The 23,346-nt window shown below is 36.5% G+C and overlaps 3 protein-coding genes across 4 annotated transcripts; 2 read left to right on the forward strand and 1 right to left on the reverse strand.

Moving 5' to 3' along the window:
• Positions 1-14,018: 14,018 nt before the first annotated feature.
• LOC125212725 (chavicol O-methyltransferase-like) lies at positions 14,019-15,399 on the forward strand. Its single transcript, XM_048112964.1, has 2 exons — positions 14,019-14,881; positions 14,970-15,399. Exons 1-2 carry the CDS (start codon positions 14,114-14,116, stop codon positions 15,273-15,275), a joined length of 1,074 nt encoding a protein of 357 aa, XP_047968921.1. The 5' UTR covers positions 14,019-14,113; the 3' UTR covers positions 15,276-15,399.
• A 73-nt stretch (positions 15,400-15,472) lies between these two features.
• LOC125212723 (protein WHAT'S THIS FACTOR 1 homolog, chloroplastic) lies at positions 15,473-18,514 on the reverse strand. The gene is made up of 2 exons (XM_048112961.1): positions 18,353-18,514; positions 15,473-16,794 (listed from the first exon to the last, which is right to left on the reverse strand). The coding sequence occupies exon 2, from the start codon at positions 16,779-16,781 to the stop codon at positions 15,519-15,521; it is 1,263 nt and encodes a 420-aa protein (XP_047968918.1). The 5' UTR covers positions 16,782-16,794; positions 18,353-18,514; the 3' UTR covers positions 15,473-15,518.
• A 72-nt stretch (positions 18,515-18,586) lies between these two features.
• LOC125212724 lies at positions 18,587-21,483 on the forward strand. 2 transcript variants are annotated; one of them, XM_048112962.1, is made up of 9 exons: positions 18,587-18,852; positions 19,020-19,164; positions 19,326-19,416; positions 19,542-19,742; positions 19,845-20,068; positions 20,176-20,307; positions 20,661-20,728; positions 20,830-20,891; positions 21,230-21,483. In XM_048112962.1, the coding sequence occupies exons 1-9, from the start codon at positions 18,731-18,733 to the stop codon at positions 21,361-21,363; spliced, it is 1,179 nt and encodes a 392-aa protein (XP_047968919.1). In that variant the 5' UTR covers positions 18,587-18,730; the 3' UTR covers positions 21,364-21,483. The 2 variants fall into 2 exon arrangements, with proteins under 2 accessions (XP_047968919.1, XP_047968920.1); XM_048112963.1 differs by having other exon boundaries at positions 19,542-19,739.
• Positions 21,484-23,346: the final 1,863 nt, after the last annotated feature.

Genomic DNA, 23,346 nt, shown 5'->3' on the forward strand with positions numbered 1-23,346 from the left:
GAATGTGGGACCCACTTTTTTATATTGGTTTTATAATAAAATGTGAGTGAAATGAATTAGTGGAATGTGAGACCTACTTACCATTTATGGTAAAAATGAAGTGCTACTCTTAATTGGGGACGGACCGACGGACCAAAATGGAAATTAGTAACTCTTATTCGGGGACGGAGGAAGTAATTAGTTACACATTAATTAGTTGCCAATTGCTGAAAATATTCCAAATTTTATTTTAAATTTGAGAAATTGACATATTAAACGTACTATATCAATATGTATTAGTGAACAATAAATATTTAAAAAAAAATAAAAGATGGGTGTTTGATTGAGAAAAATGATTAAAATAAATATTGGTGGAATAAGGAATAGAAAACAATAAGAGGAAAATAAATTGAATGATCTGATTTTGATTCGATTGAGTTGTTATCTACATGCATCCAACTTCATTAATATCCAATATATTTCAAATGGGAAAACAAAGATCTGATTTTGATTCGATTGAGATGTGGTAGTTAGTTAAGCTATACAGATCGCCGTGCATGATCCGTAACAATTACTTTGATATTGCCTTTTCATATATAATAGCTCATTGCATATTAAAAGTTTCAAGTGCAACCAAGCTCCAAAAGTTTTCAAAGATCACAATGATCTATAAAATACTTCTATTATTAGTGACAAAATTAAAAGGTGCAGTGTTTCAAGTGAATATAAGCTGTCAAAATATTTGAATAATAAGTGGAATGTCGTAACTTGAAAACAATTTATATATAATTATTTTTGAAATAAGTACATAAGTCACGAAAATTAATGTGCCGCCCACCACTGCCACCTTCCTCCCTGGCTCATATTGTGAGTCGCGGAACCTTGTGTTTCAAAATTGCAACATTTATATTTACGATCATTAAAATAAGACAACATCACATGGGTGTGGAAAATTGTATAGAGGAATTAAATTGTGAATTAAATTGAATAAATATTCATACTTTCGTATTGTGAATTAAATTGTATAGAGGAATATTTTGTATCTTGTGTAAAATTATTTATATACTACGCGTAGTACATGGCGTGGTTGAATCGAGGATCGATTGTGGATTTAATATTTAGAACAATACTAAATATTAATTGAGTTGTGTGGTACAAATTAATTTTTGTTAGAAATGTGGCGACGAGATTAATTAAAGTTTTCAGTGAACTTTAATTATTACTCCTTCCGTCCCACTTTAGGAGCCCCATTTGAGCTCGATATGGGTTTTAAGAAATGTAAAGGAAAGTAGATGAACGAAGATAGTGAAATGTGAGTCCTAGTTTTATACATTAGTTTTATAATAAAATGCATGTGAAAAAAGGTTAGTGGAATATGGGGCCGATTACCATTTATGAAATATTTCAACTGGGACTCCTAAAGTAAGACACCCAAATACAGTTAACCGGAACTCCTAAAGTGGGACGGAGGGAGTAAAAAGGAACGCAAAAAATAAAATAATACATTTGGACTTCTCAAATAAATACCCCCTCCGTTCCACGTTACTTGAATCACTTCTTTTTCGCACTCGTCTTAACTATATTATTCTCTTTCTTACTTTACTGTATCTCCACTTTAACTATTTATTATTATTTTTAAACGAGTGTGAAAAAGAAGTGACTCAAGTATTGTGGGACGGAGGGAATAATATATAGTCCAATGTTTAATTATAAATTGGCTCTGGGCCATAGAAAATGAAAGTCCAAGAATTTAATTAAATAATTATACAACTTGGTCTTCGAGAACTAAATGAGTCAAACCAACAAATGATAATGCAAAAAGTCTCTTGAGCCCAATCTTCCTCAATCTATTTATTTATCGTTAAATAACACCAAGATCTGCTCCCAGTGTGATGTTTATTCTTCAAATCTGCTCCAAAAATCTGTTCAGCCAAATTAATCCTAAGAAATTTAATCAACCACTAATTCTCATTAAAACACCCAGTTAATTGGGATTAAATACCAATCAATTTCCTGATTCTACTCCCTCAAATTAACGGTAATTCCCTATTCTCATAACACTCACAATCTGACTTTCTAGCAAAACATTTGAGAGAGAAAGATCCGAGAGAGGAAGGAAGTAGAATTGCTTTTGGTTTCCAAATTCACAACTATCACTAGTCACGTAGAAGACCGGGAGTGAAGAACTACCTAGTTAGTTCCTATTCTATCCCAAACGTGGTAATCCTTTTCACCTATTCATATCTCAATTCCTCGCGTTTTCTTTTCAAAATCAAACGTATGAAAGTTGTTGACAGAAACCAAATTAATCAAGTCCGAGGAGTTCCTCTGTTTCATTCAACAGGAAACTAAAGAAGGTTTCCGTTCCATTCCTTTCATCCACCGTTTTTGTTCGAGAATCGTATATACTTCCCATTCCAATTTCAAGTTATGAGCTTTTAGCATTGTTCACAAACATATCTGTTGGAAAGAAATCAATTAAGGAAGAAGAAACCAATTGATATATATTTTCCTTTTTATGTCTAGGGCAAATCTTGCCATGCATATGGATTTTTTAGCCTATTTAAAGGGTGTGTAAATTGAGTTTCCAAACCAAGTTTAATGAATATCACAATCAATCTTTCAACATGGTACAAGAGCAAATGCTCAGAATAATATCATCATAGCCTAAATACCTTTCCCGGCTAAGAAGGAATTTTTTTTCCAACCTACACAAAAAACATGTCAGACGCAGAAGAAGAGAAACTCAATATGGAGGATGCACAATTAAAGATTAGTAAGTGTTACAGTTTGTATACTAGAAATCACATTTCGAGTGATTGGATACTGCAAAACTCTATAGTTTATTTTCCAATTAATGCAACAGATTATTTTTGTCGTACTGTTGTTATGTTTTACATTCAATGGATGTTTATTGCATATTTAAATGTATAATCAACGTAACAAAGTCTAAGTCTTTGTTTTAGGAGACCGGTTGTGGGCGTCGTCCATTGTAAGGTAACACAGTCAGTTCTGAACAAAGAAAATAAGAATTTCACAACCTAGATGGCCCTAGACTAACTATCGTGAAAGGTTGCAATGTCAGACCGATTATTTCTAAGCCTTAATGAAATAAGATACCGTTGGTGTGGTATAGAATTGAATTGGATCTAACAGCAAGACGAGTCTTTTTGCTATCTACTGAAAGACGAGGTATTGATAATTTGTTTCTTAATCAATGTACGTTAGCATTGAGCATACGGTATTGATTGAGCACTACTTTGACTTACCAATAGGTGCGGATTTTTCGTAACCCAAGAATCCTGGCATATTGGGTAGTGTAGATTAATATCTAGAGGTGTTAGGATTGCTATTATATTGAATTGTGCGTGAGCTGAGTCTTGTTTGATAACGTTCACAAGAGGAGCTCGAAACGAGGACTTTATTATTCGGAACCTAGCTAGTTGGAGTTTGATTACTCTATGAATAATAAATAAGTATTCTTGCTAAGTCCATTCTTGGAGTAAATATGTTAATTAATTAAGTTCATATCAGACACTAATTAATTAATGAACGTTTCTATCTTAAGTGCGGGAAATAAATAAATATAAATATTGGAAACCCGAATTACTTGTAATCTCGGATTTGGATGGGGAGTGCAATATTACTTCTGTAGTGGTTGTTCGTAATATTCCAATATAAGCTTGTATTAAATTGTTGGTTCAATTTAATTAAAGAAAAACTAATTGGGGGAGCCCATATCCAAAGCCTTCCATAGATCCCCGACGGGGCCCAATATGTGACTTAATATAAATAGGAGAATAAATGAGACAAAATACACACAATTATTGAGACTAAAAATTGTCCCCTTCAGTATATAAAAGAGGACGAAATTTTCGTACTTCAGCTCCCCCCGTGAGCAGTTTTTCTGTCCTCCATTATTCGAGTCCTTGTACTTTGGTGAGATCAGCCCACACTGATATCAACGTACTGTCCGGGAACCAGTCAGAAGATCCGTGGTCTAGTAATCAAGATCTTCACGTGGAGAAGGCATGAGCCATCTTCAATTATTTGGATAATCAGAAAGGTAAATTGGCTAACTCCGTAGGAACATGTTTTAGGATTTCAATTATGCTAAAACGTGTATGAATTCAAGTTGTGAGCATGATACATGTGATAATTGCGCGCATAGAATTTATCTAAATAATCTGCTAAATAGATCAGGATTATTAATCGATTTATGTATGCTTCCGCTGCTAACCCCTTCAGGAAGAATGTTACTCTAGCCGTTAAACTTAACGGGACGAATTACCCAATGTGGAAACGGCTTATGAGAGTAGCAATTGTGGGAGACGGGCAAACCGGTATATCACTGGTACACCGCCACCGCCAGAACCTGGAATGCGAGGCTAAACGGATTGGGAGGAAGCCTATATGATCGTATTCTCGTGGATAATTGACAACGTTGATGCACCATTTTTTAGCACTACAACTACTTGCAAGTATACAAGGCAGAAATAGTATAGCTAAAGTTCAGTACCAGAATATCGAACGCAAGGAATATATTTGCAACTAGCTAGAGAAACAAGAGTTTTGGTTTAACTAAGCAAAAATAAATAAAGCAAGTAAATTAGGCAAATAGTGGAATTTCAAGAATAGTGGTTTCACAATTATGGTTACACAAAATACATGTATAATACCACAGTTCATACTTCAGTAGAACAAGTCACATAAGTTTTGCCCATGTGGCACAAACGTATATTACATACACTAGGGGAGTCAATCCTAGATTTGTAACTCTCAAAAGCTCATAAGACCCTCAAGATGTCCTCACTCTCAATTAACAGTGTCGTTTTAAGGGAAGCTAATTGCAGTATCTACTAAGCCGTTCTAACTCGCCAACCTCCTCTCACGATTATGTAGCAAGTCAATAGATCATCACAGAATGTGTCACTCAAACCTAAAGCAATTATCCAGAACATAGAATAGAAACGAAGTAATGAACACCAAAAACCAGAATTATATAAACCAATAAAAATTACTAACACATCCAAAGAAGTCTTATAGTTTAGCTACTCATAGACAAATAGCAAAAACTACAAAGTAAAATACAAAACATAAAGAAAAAGCAAAGAAAATGCAAACAAAACTCAAGGATGAATTGTTATGAAATCATTAGTCTTCTCTTGTCTTGCTCCAATCTCCAAGAATGGTGATGGATTGATGGATGGAGGAATTAGGGTTGGAGAATGGAGGGAGGAGCCATGATGGCTCCCTTTTTGGGGCTATGAATTGGTGAATATTATGAATTAGGTTATGGGATATATATAGGCTTGAAAAGGATTTAAACTTGGTAAAAATTTTCCTCCAAGCAATAGAAAATATGGAATTTTCGCGCCCCATAGGTTAAGGAAAAGATTTGGCTTCACAAGGTAATGTCTTGGAAGAGCTGTCGGAGATCCTCTTGTGCGTGTATGAGATAATAAATCAGACTTCTCAGATCCAGAGAATCTGCTAGATCACGGGGTCTAGGAACTCAGAGAACCCTTGAAACCATCGGTCGTTGGGCACACAATCGGTTCCTGCTTTTCAAAACCCTCAACCCACAGTACTAAAACTAGTATAAGGAAGTAGGGATCGAATCCCACAGAGATGGAAGCGTAAGTAAACATGTAAGAGATTTTGGACACTGGTTTTGGCTGCTGCCACGTATTTTTGTGTGGTTGAGACTTAACTACTAGACTCGGGAAACGTAAACAATCTATTCTAACAGCTAGACCTAGGCAGACATAACTGAAACATGCATGAAGAAAAACAAGATGTAAAAAAGATAACACTCCAGCGATAACATATTACTAGACCTAATGAACAACTTTTCCTAAAAATGCCTAGACAGAGGAAAGACAGATCATGAGGACCATTTTCCAAATTAGCAAGGTACGAATGAAAAGCTGCAAAATAACTAACTAAAGGTTCAACTAATAACTAGCTTCACCTTCTCTAACGATCCTTGATCACAAAATGCAGAGGAAAAAAGAATAAACTGTTAAACTAAACAGAGCAAGGTGAATTAAACCATTTAACTACGATTTAACTACTAAAATTAAGCAGATCTACTATCGCTCGATGAGGTAAATGAGAGAACAAAAACTAAACATCAAAACCATGCAGAAATGAACAGATCCAAACACTGGACGCTTCATCCGCTCCGGATCCAAGCCATCCACAATAAACCACAACAATTGCCATCTCCGATCACATCGATTCAACCATATTCAACCGATCAACTACGATCTCCACACAATTCAACTCAACAACTCAGAAAGTAAACAGAAAAGTAGTAATAACATGGAACGGAACCATAGCAAAAACTTCCATAGCTAAACAAGTGCAGATTCAACAAGAATTTAACAAAATAAGGCCGAGCTTCGAACAACGAAGGCTCGGGAAATTCAGAAACGGGAACTTAAAACAGAAACTTCAAATTGTATCTTCGCCTTGCGTGGAGACGGTGTTGCACAAACTGATTCTTAAACCATGAACCGTAAAACCCCCAAACTGATCCCCCAAGTGTGTGTGTAGAGTGTGAGAAGTGAGCTAAGAGCTAAAATGGATGATGATGATCTCATGTATGCCGCGTGCTCTTATTCTAGATTCTTCCTTGTATTCCCCATTCTGCCCTTTTTCTAGGATGCTCCTCCGTCTGGTAAATTTTCTTCTTTCTGCTCACTTTCTCTGCCAGACTCCTTTCTCCAGGTATTATGCTACTTTCTTTTCTTCTTGGTTTTGGCTTTTTCTCTACACACCTGGCTTATAAAACCTTGTTAGACCCAAGAAATTACAGAATTTACCCTATAACCAATGCATGAAATTAGCCTTATCATGTCTTCTTTCCTTCCTTGAATTTTCGCCTAAAATTCTGCACTTGACAGCTTTGTGCGACTTCAGTAGAACAACAATAACTTACTTCACAGAATTTCGAGTGAGATGATCAAGGTACCAACGGGAAGCTCTTTGAAAGACGAAGAGAATGGTATATAGCCTTCCCTAATCGGACTTCAAAATCGTTGAAAAATGTATTTGAACTGGAACTACCGCGCGCGAACAAGCCCAGCGGGCGATGGAGAGAGTCAGAACATTCTGGACTGATTTTCAGCGACCGTCGTCATTTGCCAGAGGCCCGCTGGGTTGCCTTCTGCTCCAGCTTCCGAATTTTGACCTTTTAATGCCCTTTTTTAGTTCTATTATGCACATTTATCACAAAACAGGTCAAAATACCAAAATGTATAAGATATGCAAATAATGGACATGTAATGCAAATTTGGCACTCAAAATGAACCAAATGATGTCCTTAAAATAATGCAAAATCTGAGCGTATCAAACATCAAGACCGAAATCGTCGTCGACTTTGCACATCTTCAAACCGCACAGGCTTTGTGGGAGAGCCTACAAACTACCTTTGAAATCACTGCAGATCCATATTTACTGTATGATCTGGAGGAGAAGTCAGGTCAAATTGTACAAGGAGAATATGGGCTCGAGACATACTGACGACACATTCGCGGAATATGGATCGAGATTGATCGATGCCAATACCAACCGGTCGACTGCTGAGATAAGAGATTCAGCCATCTTCGGACATATGTAGGAAGTCTCATTTCCCTCAGCCGAGACCGCATACAGTTTGGTAAAAACAGAAGCTACATGGCTTATGAATATGCCGCCAACAAACTCTTATCCCCAAACCGGCGCAACCACCGACGTTTCATCATCGGGCCAAGTGGGACTTGGATTCACGGCCAGAACTCAACACTAACAATGCCCAAACCAACCACCACCACGAACCGCCGCTTAACTACCCAACCACTAAGGAGGTTTCAGACCGGACAAATAAAAATGTGGTGTTCACATTGTGGAAATAATAAACATACCAGAGAAACATTTTTTCTCCTCGTTAGATTCCAGAGTGGCGGGACGAGAATCAAAAGGCCAAGGCCCAATTAGCTATTGGAGTAGAGGATGGTGGAGGATTGTTCCCCCAAGGGGCGGGCAACCGGGAGGTCGCCGTCTCCTGTGGGATAACTGGAGAAGCTGTCCAGCAGCCGAGCGAGAGTGGCAGGACCGGCAACGGAGCAAATATCAGGGAAGCGACTTTCACCAAGAGGAAGAGAGGCGCCTCAATTGGAGGTATCGGATTAGGGTTGACAAACCCTAATCCCCAAATTCATTTACACTCTAGTCCCTCAAACATGTGTGATGCAAAAAAATTACTCCATGGCATGAGTTGTTTTAATTCCGGTCCCTATACTTCTAATTGTGTGCAATCTGTACCCCGTAATATAAAAAATTAAATAGGACCCCCCAATTGTCTGAAAAATCCTTTTTTAGCCTCATTTGTCTCTATGTGCCCAAATTGTCTCATAAACTTATGTCAATTAGCCACGTGGCGAAAGAATTAAACTGTAAATTACTAATGCATCCTAACTTCTGTTTTTTACAGGATATCAGGACGAGAAGGATAATTGGGCGTGGCACTAAGCGTTAAGGTCTTTATTATGTGGATGAAATTTCTCAACAAGATGCCAACGCGATGCTTGCTCACGGATCTGCAAACTAGACGCTTGGTTGTGGCTAGGGATGTTAGTGTAGCCCGTAAACCATGGGCTGACCTGAATAGCCCACCAAATTATAGGGTCAGCGCTGGAAATTTCTAGCCCGATTAACCCGCAAACTATTAGGGCCAGACCCGAAAACCAGACGGGCTCGACCAAAAACCTGGTAAAATTTCTATATTCAATATTTTTTACTCATAATTCGATTTCATTGATAATTTTATAATATAGATAACTAAAACAATAACTCACAGTTTTATATTAAATATACAAATTATATATTGAATTTTTATTAATATAATTGATAAATAAATTATAAACTTCAAATTCACTAAAAATATTTAAGTTTCTAAAACATGCATTAAAATTTTACAAAATATCTCAAATATTAGTATTTGATCATATTTATGATTGAGTTTAAACATATATCTCAAATTTATCATAATTAAATATTTTACATTTTATGAATAAAATGAATTCTCATAACTATTTATTGGATTGATCGCATGTTAATCTTATCAGTAGCAACCTGATTAACCCGCTAGGCTAGCCTGAAACCTGAGTTTTTAGGGTTAGGGTTGAACTTTTATAACCCGAGTGAAATCACAACCCGACTAGCTGATGCACTATTTTTTAGCACTATTAATGCCTGCAAGTATACAGAGTAGCAACAGTAGCAACAGTATAATTAAAGGTCAGTACCGGATATCGAACACGGGGAAAACAAACACAAAATGTCTATCTTCTACTAAAACTCAATTACTATCTGGAGAACCGAAAGATTTTGAAAACTTTTGAAAACTGAAAGCAAGCAATAAACAACTTGTTGCAGATAAAACACGAAGATAAAATATAGAGATAAGGGAATTCCAGGGATGTGCGTTCACATTATGGTTATACAAATTCCAAACTACAATACCCTAGCACAGTTATTACTTTGATAGGACGAGTCACCTAGCTTATGCTCATGCAATGCAAACGTTGATTACTAACATTAGGGTTGTCAATCCTAATACGTAACTCCGAAAAGCTCCTAAGACCCTTGAAAAGTCCTCACTCTCAATTAACAATACCGTTTTAAAGGAAGCGAATTGTAGTGTCTACCAAGTGGACCTAACTCGCTAGAACTCTCTCACAGTTATGAAGGTAGTTATATTGGATCAACACAGAATGTGTCACTCAAACGTGAAGCGTCAAGAATAACTTAGGGAAGAAACAAAGTAAAAACAAAACGAATATTAAATAGAAAAATGAATAATCTAAACACATAGATTGAAGGGAAAACAATTGAAATATAAAACTAAAGCAAATAAAACCCGTAGGTTGAATTCTTGTGGTTCTTGATGTCCTTGAATCCTTCTTCAACTCCTTGCACAATGAAGTACTCTAGCTTTTAATCTATGGGAACTATGTTGCAAAAAGAGGCTCTAACTTGATGAAGCTTGAGGTCTTATTTATAGGAGAAAGTCACTCCTCATCATAGAAGGAAAATAACTTCAAAATATGGTAAATCTTGGAGCCAAATCTAGGGCAATCGGATTCGCCGCCTTTTCACGGTGGGCTGCCGCACCTTCTCCGGCAGTCGCCGCGCGGTAGTCCAGACTCTCTGCCTCTTCGGCGGCGGTCCGCCATGCGTCCTCCGGCGATTGTCGGACGAGACTTCTTTTCTATCATAAATTTCCGAGGTGGCCGCTACACATTATTGGCTGCCGGGCACCGGTGGTTGCCATACACGTTGCAGCGGTCGTCGGTCGTCGTCTGAACTCCAGATTACCAGACTTTGCATTTTGACTCCCTTTTCCGGCTTAAATATGCACATTTCTCACAAAACACGTCAGAATACCAAAATAGATAAAATATGCAAATAATGGACATGTAATGTGAATTTGACATTAAAAATGGACCAAATAATGGCCTTAAAATAGTACAAAATGCGAGCGTATCACTAGCCCGCACCTGATTGACCCGCAACCCGAGTAGGATTGGCCCGAAACCTGACGGGTCGACCTGATTGACATCACTAGCTGTGGCACCGCAGACTAGGGTATCCATCCTCGGGTTATTCAAAATTGTTTTTTCCAAAATTTTCTCTAAAGCCGTAGATAGTCCTTTAATTCGAGTGGTACTCATGTTAAAACTATTTCCATGCATTTTCAAGAGACATTAAACCGATTAAAACTTGTAAAAAAAACTTGAGGAAAGAATAGATCTTGCTAAACAGATTTAAGCATCTAACAACAGTAATCGACGTAAAATTACTAGATCTAGTTAACTAGGCAGAAAAGAAATCAACGATGATCAAAACATGAAAAGAAAACGAAATCAACTTCAGTACGACTAGATCCCAAAAGTAGCGAATTTAAAACAATGTAACCAACTTCACAAAGCAAAAAACTTCAAAATAACTAAAGATTCACTTCGAAACATAAAACATAAAGAAATAAGGATTGTTTTGCCCCTCAGCGATGTAACGAAGAGTTCTTCTAACTACGACAACTGCTTTGAGACGACGACGAACTTCTTCTGGCAAATGACAAAGTCTTCTGGTGATTCTAACTAAGGGCGAGAAACGAGAAGTGGTGGAGCTAGCCTCCATGTGTGGAATGGATCTCTCTAAGTGCTCTCTTCTTTCTTCATGTGTCCTCCTATTTATAGAGTGACGTCCCCTGATTCTTAGGGTTGCCTTTTGATGTGAATTGTCGCTTTTGCCCCTTTTAATAGTTGGTCTTTTCTAGCAATCCTTTCTCCTCCAACTCGAGCCCTGCGGCATGCATCCTGACCAGTATTGTACCCTAGTGTTCTTTTCACCTGAAACACTTTTGCACCTTTTTCCTAACTTGTACCATATCCTGCACACTTTAGCGGTCTTCTTGCACAAAATATGCGATTAAGTTCATCATACTGACCAGTAACCAAGGCTTAGAATACAACTTATCATATAGGTACAAACAAAGTAACTCTGATCATATCATGTTCCTAAAGAAAAAGAGAGGGAAAGATTACATGCCTAATCATCTATGTAAATGACATGATTTGAAATGGGTCAGCTAAGGAAGAACTTGTTTGTAGAATTTGAAATGAAGGACTTGGGGCTACTAAAATACTTTCTAGGTATAAAAGTCCTAAGATCTTAGAAGGGGATCTTCATCAGTCAGAGGAAATATGTTCTTGATCTCCTAACTGAAACAGGACTATATTCCAACGTTGCAGCTATTGAATTCAGTTGCAAGTCTTCAGATGCTAGCGATATCTCCGGCCATGAACGAAGATTGACTTCGGTTTATAAACAACTCAAGTTATAAACAAAGTACTAAAATAAAACAGAAAGAGACATAAATTCATATATTCATTCATTTATAGGAAATAATAACCATGTCACCTCATTATAATGCTAGTAACTTAACGAACAAGAAATAGATATCCTAAAGATACGATAAATCAAAACTAATTAATTAATAAAGATATGAGGATAGATATGCACGTATTAGGTTCAAAGTAAAATGAATAAATTGATTGGTCTGATATGCCTTGCAATTTCTGTCGAGCAGGTTGAGAAGACATAAATTAGGCATAGGTACCACCAAATTGAATTCCTAAAACATGGACCATAATCAAAACAGAATGCTACCCATACACGAAAAAAATAGACAAGATTGTAAATGACACGAATTTTAATGCATAATTGATAAAGTAAGAAAGAGGAAAAATATGATGGAAGTAGTGTTACTGGATTATGAGGTCCACATTGAGAATGATATGTACGGTTAATATTTATGTAAAAGTTGTCTATTTTCTTTGGACGGAGGTAGTAGTACTTTTTACCACTTTCTTCCCCTCCAAATCCTTGGTTCTTCTACAACTCCTATGTAGAATACTAGTACTCCCTCCGTCCCCAAAATGTATGAACAATTTTTTTTTCCGTACGTCCCTAAAAAGTATGAACTTTCTTGTTTTGGAAAATTCAAACAAAATATTACCCCTACACATAATTTTATTTACAACTTATACCATGACCATTAACAACTTATATCATTACAATAATGTGGACCTCACTCTCCATTAACATTATTTCCATTACCCTTTCTCTCTCTCTTTTACCTTTTCCCTTATTTATTAAAATTCGTGTCGAACCAATTGTTCATAATCTTTGAGGACAGAGGGAGTATAAATTTTCAACGTGCAACACCTGATCTCAAGATAGTGATAATGAATGATATATTAGTTCCTAATACTTAAACATTATATTGACTTTATTTATTTTGTTTTAAACATTTATTCTAATACTTAAATTATTATCGATGTCATTAATTCAATTTAAATAATCATAGCTCAGTATCCTCATTTCTACAACTCCAAATAAATTAATTAAATTAACTATTTTAAATTTTTTAAAATAATAATAATAATGATGTCAATAACAGTTTTTTTAAATATTAAAATTAAATTAAATATATAAAAAACAAATAACATTAATAGTGGAAGCATGACGTTTTAACTAAACATGTATCACAAATACTTGGGTTCATATGCAGACGGTGACAATCAATACTAGTATATGAGAAAATATGGTTTCTTACTTTCTTTCGCATTTTGAGACAAGTTTTGGAAGCATGAATGTTGTGGAATTGAAAATTGAATTGGAGACATGGAGTATTGTTTGGATAATTTTTTTTTTATTTGGTTAAGTATTTCTTAAGCTATTTGATGTAGATAAGTGACGTATATTTTCGGCTATCACATAGAATTCCGATTATGAAAAACTGAAAATCTTTTAGCGAAACATTTATTTCCAAAATTGAAAGAATAAGTATTTAATGATACTAGTAATTAGTAATTACAAAATCAAGTTTTTAAATTATTCTCGTTAGCATTTTGAATGATTTACTTAAGATATCAAGCTTAAGATAATTTGATAATTTGATATGTGTCTTAAGATATCATTTCTTCAAATAATACAAGAATTTATCGCATGGAGATGGACGACCTAAATTTATATGAAGACAATAACTTTATTCAGTAATGACATGCTCTCTATTTATTAAATTGGAACACATTCTTTCTTTAAACCATTTTTGAATTATATCATGAAATGAATTTCTAGCAGTAAAATGTCTATTCAACTCATATGAACTATCTCATGCAACTCATGAATTATTTCATGCCACATCTACATGAAATTATAACATTTCTTAGGTAAGGAAGACAACATTTTATAGTAGTACTTTGTTTTTAATTGGTTAGAAAAGTAAGGATGGCGACTCATGCAGCATAAAAACTCTTTCATCGGTCCTATTTCAAAAAGTTGCAATATATTTCTCCATTTTGAACCTATAAAATATTTGTATATATTGAAATATCATTTTTCATCCCAGTTCAAATCCACATGAAATCCGAGTAAACCATGAAATTAGCGTGTACTATTAACTTATTAGGTGAGAAGAAGGCATCATTATTGTCATTCAAAAATATTCAGTGCATGTATGTGTATAAAAGAGGCATCGACTAACATGTTCTAGACACAAAATAACTCTTATAGTGAGCAAATGGCATTCCAAAATGGAGAAGTGTCCACAGCTGACCTTCTTCAAGCTCAAGCTCATGTTTGGAACCACATGCTCGCCTTCGTAAGCTCGATGTCCCTAAAATGTGCGATTCAATTAGGCATACCCGACGCGATCCACAAGCACGGCGAACCTATAACGCTCTCTCGATTGGTTGAATCTGTTAATGCTGATGTCAGCAAATCCCAATGTATCCACCGCTTGATGCGGGTGTTAGTCCAATCCGAGTTCTTCACCGAAGTGGCCAATCAAGAGGAGGTGCGGTACTGGCTGACGCCATCCTCGCGCCTTCTCTTGAAAGAGGCACCTCTCACGGTGGCACCTCTCGCGCTGCTCATGTTGGACCCCGTCTTGACAGATTCATGGCACCATATGAGTGAATGGCTCACCAGCGAGAACCACCTCACGCAGTTTGAGGCAGTGCATGGGTCGATGTTCTGGGAGCATGTGGCACATGGGCCGGGCATGGGTACTTTGTTCGATGAAGCTATGCGTAGTGACTCAAGGCTCGTGGCCAGTGTACTTGTTCGGGACTACAAGCATGTGTTTGAGGGAATCAAGTCACTGGTTGACGTCGGGGGTGGTACTGGGACTATGGCTAAGGCCATCGTTGAGGCGGTTCCCAGCATCAAATGCATTGTTCTCGACCTCCCACATGTTGTGGCCGGCTTGGAAGGCACGAGCAAACTGAGCTATGTGGGGGGAGACATGTTCGAAGCTATCCCTCCAGCCGATGCTGTTCTTCTCAAGGTATGAATACGTTTTATCTCACCGTCCTTTCATTAACAAAACAAGCCCGTCATTCGCAAACAATACTAACAAGTGACAATAAAAACAGTGGATAATGCACGACTGGGACAGCGACAACTGTCTCAAAATCCTAAAGAGATGCAAAGACATTGTGAAGAGCAACGGCAGCACGGGAGCAAAGGTGATAATCATTGACGCGGTCCTGGACATCAACAGAGAGGATGACAAAGTTGTTAATGATCAACTCTACTTCGACATGACGATGATGGCTTACTTCAACGGGATAGAAAGAAGTGAGAAAGAATGGGCAAAGCTTTTCTCTGATGCTGGCTTCACTAGCTACAAAATTACTCATGCATTTGGTGTTAGGTCTCTACTTGAGGTTTATCCTTAGATACATACCGTGGGCCATAACACCGACGGTCTATATATTGTCTATTCGCACATATACGTGTGGACGTATTTCACAATGCATAGCATGATTATAAAAACAATGTACTAGTATATTTACCTTTCAAGATTGATCTTCATGCCCAAAACTCAAGAACAATTGCGCCGTACAAGATCAACTGTAAATCATAACAGGTAAACTGAAGACAAACCATTATTGCATTATATAGCAAAGACCATTAACATTTCATTTAGCATCATCACCAAACAAAACTTTGTAAAATCGTTTCCTTTCTTCCGCATCAAGGATGCCACCTAAATTACCTTCTTGATTGTTTTGTTCAGAGATTTTTTCATCATCGTCTCTACTCCTACCAATAGGCCTAACTTTTGTAACCCCTTTTTTCTGTTTCTTCTCTAAGTTCATTAAGTAGTGCCTTCGGTTGTACTCGTGCAGGCCTTCCTGCATAAGCTCCCCAAACTTATTCTTCACCACAACAAGCGGATCCTTCTCTATCAATTCTGAACCATTGTATGCTTCCCTAAGAAGAACAGTGTAAATCTTGTATTTGTTCGAGACATAGAAAATACCGGGATGCTTCAGCAACAAAACATTCAATTTCTCAGGAAAGCCAAACTCTCTCTTAAAATGGCTTAATTTGGAAATGGAGAGTTTCTTCCACAAAGTCATCGATAGCAATTCGTGCACTAAAGCCACGTTTCGTTTATCCATTTCAACTGATCCCTCTGCCAAAATGCTCGAGTCTGCATAAGGTGAAATATAGGGAGTCGAGTTGAACTCTAGAAACCTCTCCCACGACTTCACCCATGTAGCTGGCAACAAACATGAAAAGGCCGGCTCAGAACCCTTCTTCTTAGCTGATTTCTCAACAGCAGAAACTGCAAAATCTGGATTCCAGGATATAAGCTCGATATCCATTGAACTCCGCTTCCCAGTATGGTTCACAACCCGAAACATGTCAGCGTGCTTCGGGACAATCCTTAGCAAATAATCATCAGGAAACCCGAAATTCCTTTTCAACTCATTGACCTTTGAAATGTTTAGCCTATGGTTTCTGCTCATCATCAACAACTTTGCTAGCCGCTCAACAAATACAAGCTCCTGCGAATCCTTAATTGATTCTTCCTCCTCAACCAGAAACCTCATACGCTTTGTCAATCGACAAAAGTACTCGTTGTTCTCACGATATACCTCAAAGCAGCAAGGATACTTCTTAAGCCAGTTAGGTGCCTTCCCCTGAAGGTCGAGGCTCTTGAACTTCTTCTGAATGTGATTGATAGACGTGACTTGATCAGGGCACCTGAGGATTATGTTTTTGATCTGATTATTCACCATCCACCTATGGTTTCGTGATAGGGCTGATTCAAGATCGGGATCTTTCTTCATTGACCAAAGGGAAAATTGTCTTTGTAAGTTGGGATGATAAGGTGGTGCGTATAAACAAAAACTCCACCATTTTAATCTTCTGTGGTATTCAAAAATCACCATCTTGCAGCATTTCCTGAAAATTGAAATTATTAGCATTAGTAATAGCCAAAGGCTAAGAAGTTACAACAATTTTTTTTTTCTTTTTGAGTAACTGTAGCAGCTAAATAAACTGTCTTTAAATAAATTTAGGATTGCAAAAATATTGACATAGAGCTAACAAAATGCATTAAAGAAGATTTTCAACAGCCCCAAATTCCAAATTGGCAAAGAGAAGCTGCAGTTCAACAAATAATGCCAAAAAATGAGCCAAATTCAATCTAATACAATCACTACTCGATTAATTGAAACTGAATAAGTGGTGTCACATTTTGGTCCACTCAACTAAAAATCATCAAAAACCTGCAATTTACCAAGCAACTTCAATATAATTGGGCAAAAAGCCTGTAAAATATAGCTATATCTCGGCCGTCACAAAAATACAAACCCCAAGATTTACTCTTTCTTTAAACTTAATACACATTCATATAATGAAATTCATTTCCAAGCTACATTGAAAAGATAAAACCTAGTATTTCTCAATCTTAATCTTTAACACATCATTTTGTGGGGTAATTAAACTTTACAGACGAAATGTTTCACCAATGTTTCAATTGAGTACACAATATTTTGAGTTAACAAATATCATACAAAAAGTTTGACTAGTGTTGCAAATTAGTACATTCCGTCTAAAAATCACTAACATCGTTACTTTTTCTTATTTTTCATCATTTCGACTCTAAAGTTAGCTACAAATATTAGCCGAAAATAAAATGTGAATTCATTGTCTTGATAAAATGCTCATATGGCAATGCATAATTTATTATTTAGAGAAATAATATCATGTTTTTAGGGTACAATTTTAGAGAAAAATAAGAAAAAGTAATAGTGTTAGTGAATTTTAGATGGAATGTACTAATTCGTAACACTAATCAAACTTTTTGCATGATATTTGTTGACTTAAAACATTTTGTACTCAATTGAAACATTGGTGAAATATTTTGTATCTAAATTGTAATTGCCCCTCATTTTGTTATTATCCAACACGTATAACTATTTTACCTTATCCTTTTAACAATTCTCAGTCTGTATACGCAATAACAAGCAACACAAAACTGCATTAACAACGCAGTCTGAATACACCAAATTTAGCTCATAATCCACAACATACTAACTTGAGCTTAAATCATGATTCATGACCAATTGACCATGTTTTCAATAGTTAAAATATAGCTTTCAGATTGTATAACAACGAATCAAACAATTTTCCAAAAGCAATTTAATCAAACATCTCCAAAATTTACATAAAAAACATTAAATTAACACATCATCCCCAATAATCAGATTTTAGTATATCAAATTCCAATCTTCAGCCATATCTATAACCTCAATTGCATAGTTCCGAACTGAACTCACCCAAAAATATAAGATCCTCAGATTCTAAGAACCCTAAATCTAGTTACCAACACAATCCACACTGAAACATTTTCACGCCTTAAGTACAAAGTTGTGGTTCAATTATCAACAACCTAGAATGAATTCTCATCAATTATTCACAATAACTAGCTCCAGGAGAGTAAAAACAAGATTCTAACCTTAATTTTTGACAAAATCCGAAATGGGTATCTGAGCTTGAATCCCAAAATCTGAAAGTGGAAGCATGTTGAGGGAATTTGAAGGTTAGGGCGAGTGGCGCGGACTGGCGGCGTCACGGAGAAGTCGCCAGTTGGCTCGGGCAAAGGATGAGGCGGCGGAAGTGAAGGGGAGAAGAGAAAATGGCGTGAGAGAGAGGAGAGGTGAAGAGATACCGAGATACAGGGGTAAAACAGGGATTTCAGTCAAAACAAACATAAGGCTCGGGAAGGGAAGGAAGTGGCAAAAGCAAACCCCTTGTAAAATTTTAAAATCCGCAGCCTCTACGCCGTCGCCGTCCACGATTGGCACTGCTCTTCATCAATTTATTTATAGTCTCCATGGAGGTGGTGCCAGGCGCCTCTGAAGTTCCGCTGCCCGAATCGTTTCTCGAATTTCTCCATCAAAACGGCTTGGATCCTTCGATTTATGCCGCCTCTCACTCCACTCCTCGTTACATTAGGTACTACTCTCCGGAAACTGGTTTATTCTCAATGGAGTAATGAATATTCCTTACAATTTTTGGACTAGAAAGCGAGTGGAATCTGATAAGGATATTTTGATGTTCACTTACACGCGAGGTTTTCGTAATTAGAAGGTGTTGATTAGGTGTTTTGTTCTTTCTTCAAGGTTAAAACCAGGGTGTAAACTCGAGAAGGAAGAAATTGAAGATGAGATTAAGTGTAGACTTGAAGAAGTTTATTGGCTGCCTGATTTTTATTTTCTTCCGCCTGATGTTCGAATCGCAAGCACAAAGGCGTATCAGGAAGGAAAGGTGCAAACGAGACTCCTCATATTTTTCGATAATCTGTTTCCGAGATGTTAGGGTGCATCTTGTTTAGTGTTCCCTTGTTGCTGTTTTGTGTTGTGAAGAATTTTTGCAAAATAGAATTTGGATAGAATATTGAAGTTATGTTACTTAAATTTATCTTGTAGATATATGGCATAGATGCAGCTTCAGGAGCTGCGGTTTTAGCTTTGGATGTTTCACCGGGTGATCACGTCCTTGATCTTTGTGCAGCTCCTGGTATGTGTTCTTTCATACTGCTTATATGCTTCTGATTGTGCCTTGTTATGTGTGTAATGTGCATATGTTAGTATCTATGTAATCTCTTCAAATTCACATGACTTATCGATTTCATGTGTTTGCAGGTGCTAAGCTATGTATGATACTGGACCTTCTTGGCTGTTCAGGTTCTGTGACTGGTGTTGATATTGCTAGGCATCGGCTAGCAGCTGCAAGAACTATGCTGCAGAAATATGCTATTGGTGACCAATGCCGTCTCTTTGTTGCTGATGGAACGACATTTTCCCTTATTCCACTCAGGACTCAGTCAAATTCTAAATCATGTGGTGAATCAGAAAAAGAATACAATCCTTCAATTTAGTTTTGAAAGTTTGCTTCTACGTCATGATCATACTGAGCTGACATGTGAGTATTTCGTTGTTCTGTAGCCGATACTGAGGTGGGAGAAAAGACCGAGGTATACAACATGTGGACTCCTCGAAGACCATGGAAAGAACGGAAGAGGATAGCTAAAGCTTCTAAAACGTTTTCACAAATTCAAGAACCAGAACTTATATTTTATGGGCAACATTCTGGGGTGGTTGGTTTGAGCAAACATAATGTGTACAGAAAAGTAAATGACCAAGAAATTTCGCAATTCGGCTATGACAAGGTGAAATCATAATCTGTCAGCCAATTTTTTTTATTTTTTTTTTGCTCTTTGAGATTCTTGCAAATGTAACATTTTGCACCATTATTTTGTCTTGGAATTCACTTCAGGTCCTTGTGGATGCAGAATGCACTCATGATGGCTCGATAAAACACATTCAGAAATTTGAACAATGGGGTTGGACAACACTTCAACGCCGTGTACTGGAGGCTGAGAGGACTGATGACTTGACTGTTCTTCAGGTACGTGTCTACTTTTATTTGCACATGGTGTTCTCGCCTAACTCTACTCGATGTCACTCTTAAGACCTAAGCCCGAAAGGAAATCAGGTCTGAGAAACTGATTTTATTTGTTTATATGTCTCTCCATATGCACATGTTTACCCTTACATTAGGATGGGTAACTAAAAACCGTATACTATTGATATTTTTTTGATTTATATGTTGTATGTATCATTCTGTCTCGTTCCAATTTGAATAATTCAGATAAAAGCTTATTGACTTGTGGTGTGACTTAACCTACTTGGTTCAGTATTCCCTCTCTCTCAGACACAATTTCCCCACATTTTATTAAGGTAAGATTCTCTCTATTGCAGTTCAAATTGCTAGTCAATGGATTTAGATTGCTTAAAGTTGGAGGATCACTCATCTACAGCACATGCAGGTTTTTTCACATATTCTCGCTTGAAATTTCCAAACCTTCCATCGTTTTATCACTGAAATTACTCTTAACCATATGTTCATGTTTTCTCCTGTGGTGATTAGTTTGACCGTTGCTCAGAATGAAGATGTGATAGAACGTTTCCTCTCAGAATGTGCATCCGCTAGTAAGATTTTTCTATCCCTAGTTACTTTGAGACCGATTCACCTACTCATGACTCTGCCTAAACAGTCTCCTTGCTGGTATAATTGTTTGGAAATTGTAGTAGCATAAGTTAGTAACCCTTAACCCGCAGTTTTCAACAACCAATTCAAATGATGTAAATAGTAGTTCCTCTTGTTGCCTGAGATGATGGTGATATTCGAACTTTTGACTTTCCCTACTTTGGGGCCTATTTCTTCGTGTCTAACGTTATGATCTCTCACACTCACACTCACACTCACACTCACACTCTGTGCCGTTATGATCTCTCACACTCACACTCGTCCGTGCTGTGTTTTGCAGAGTTGCTGGAGATAGATGCTGCAATGAATTGGCCTTGTAAGCAATCTAGAGTAGCAAATGCTTTACGTTTTGATCCGGTGACTTCATCAACGAGTGGACTGTTTGTTGCCAAGTTCACCAAGTTGATGGCTTGATCTTTCCTCAAAGCTAAGTTTTGAGGAAGAATAAAATTTTACATCCTGCACCTGTAATTTTTCAGTATTAGATGAGTTCTACATTTTATAATATAAAATTAAATTTGTTTTATGCCTTAACTGAAGTTATGCTTTTATTTGTTCTCTTTTGTAAAATTTTACACCCTTGTACCTGTAATTTGTTATTAGATGAGTTCCATATTTTAATTTTAATTTTAAATTAAATTTGTTTTCTGCTTTTTGACTGAAGTTTTGCATTTATTTGTTCTCTTTCGTAAATTTGTGTTATTGTGCTATGGATTTTGTTAAATTGGATTACACTAAAATCCGTAGCAGTAATTTCCAATCATATTCGATTATGAAAACAGAAAATTATTTCAAATTCGCAAGGTGGTTACTTAAAAACAATCATCTAGACTCTAGAGTGTATTACTCGTTTTGTTTTATGAACATTTCAATTATCTTGGAGTGTTTCAGAAAAATTACTTATAAATTAATTTAAGACTATCAATTCAAGATAAAATAAATTGTCTTATTAAAAGGAAACCGTATTTTAATCTCATTGAAAATGGCACATTTCTTAATGTAGAAATAATGTAATCTACTTTTTCCATGCTCATATTTTATTTTCTTCAGAACTCACAAAATAACACTAAATAAAATCATGTATCGAAAAACAAACATTTCATATTTAATATCAATTAGCCGTCTAGAAAACATACATATCCTTAACGCCGATTAGAGTCTAAAAAAAAGACTCACACAAAAATAGTTAAATTAATTAAAAATAAATTTAAGATACAAATAAATCTTCACTTAACCCTCTCTTCTCTCTATGCTCCTAAACTAAAAGAGAAAACCTCTTCACTTAAAAAATTGGTTGCCTTTAAACACCGCCACCTAGGATGTTAATTGGGTCAGTCCAACGAGTTTTGGGCTGCAAGCTAATCTTGTGCGGATTAATTAGGTTGTAATTTTATAGGGTTATAAATATTCAATCCTAACCCTAAATTTTCGGATTTTGGGCTACTCCAACGGGCTAATCGGGTTGCTACGAATAAAATTAACATGTGGTCAATCCAATACATAATGAAGAAAATAGTCATTTTTATAGGATGTAAATCATTTAATTAACCCTTTAAATTTTTAGCAGACTATTCGGGTGAGCCCACGGATTGCGAGCTGCACTGATATTCCTACCACCATCCTATTACCCCACCGCTTTGCGTCGTCTTGCATTCGCCGCCACGGATCAATCGTCAAAAATATAGCAACGAGACATCAAAATTTAATAATATTATTGTTGGATAATGTGTTTAATTGGAGAGAGAGTGAATGGATGCAAGTATTAATCAGAGAGAGAAAAGAGTTAGAATATTTAATTGAAGATAGAAAAAAGTAATTAGGTGTGTTAGTTAGAAAGGGAAAGTCTTAAAAATAAAAATATATCATATTATTTGAGACAAACTAAAAATAAAATTACGTTGTAATTGAAATCAAGGGAGTATTTATTTCGACATTTTGACATAAAATTTTGATAAAATGAAATACTTTATCAAGCACCATCTAATTTAATCCAAATTCTTTGACATGATATTGAACAAGTTCCTTAAATTGGTCTAAAATTTTAGAATGTTGTAATCAAAATTTGAAATGTTGTTTTCCCCCATAAATGACGGCACGTTTCACTCCCATTTCCATTTCTGATAAAAAAAAAAACACCACCATAACTGCTCCTCCCTATCAAATACAAATCCCCGCGACCGAGGAGGAATGAGCTCCGCCTCCACACTCGTTAGCTGTGGAATGAGAAACATCACCTCATGCCTCTTCGCTCGCTGTCTACGTTTTGGTAATTTTAATTTTTAATTTTACAATGAGATGATCGAATTCAATCGCTCACTGTTTCGACTTTGTGTTTGCTTTATACAGAGGAGAAAAAATCCAATTGTGTATCGCCCGAAAACTCGAGCGGCAGCATCG

This window comes from Salvia hispanica, chromosome 3, assembly GCF_023119035.1.
Source record: "Salvia hispanica cultivar TCC Black 2014 chromosome 3, UniMelb_Shisp_WGS_1.0, whole genome shotgun sequence".
NCBI classification, from domain to species: Eukaryota; Viridiplantae; Streptophyta; class Magnoliopsida; order Lamiales; family Lamiaceae; genus Salvia; species Salvia hispanica.

Bases quoted from the DNA above. Each gene is read 5' to 3' on its own strand.
- LOC125212725 (XM_048112964.1), top strand. From the start codon at position 14,114: ATGGCATTCCAAAATGGAGAAGTGTCCACAGCTGACCTTCTTCAAGCT. The intron at 14,882-14,969 runs GTATGAATACGT...CAATAAAAACAG, and splicing joins CCGATGCTGTTCTTCTCAAG to TGGATAATGCACGACTGGGA.
- LOC125212723 (XM_048112961.1), bottom strand. From the start codon at position 16,781: ATGGTGATTTTTGAATACCACAGAAGATTAAAATGGTGGAGTTTTTGT.
- LOC125212724 (XM_048112962.1), top strand. From the start codon at position 18,731: ATGGAGGTGGTGCCAGGCGCCTCTGAAGTTCCGCTGCCCGAATCGTTT. The intron at 19,743-19,844 runs GTGAATCAGAAA...GTTGTTCTGTAG, and splicing joins GTCAAATTCTAAATCATGTG to CCGATACTGAGGTGGGAGAA. The intron at 20,069-20,175 runs GTGAAATCATAA...AATTCACTTCAG, and splicing joins CGCAATTCGGCTATGACAAG to GTCCTTGTGGATGCAGAATG.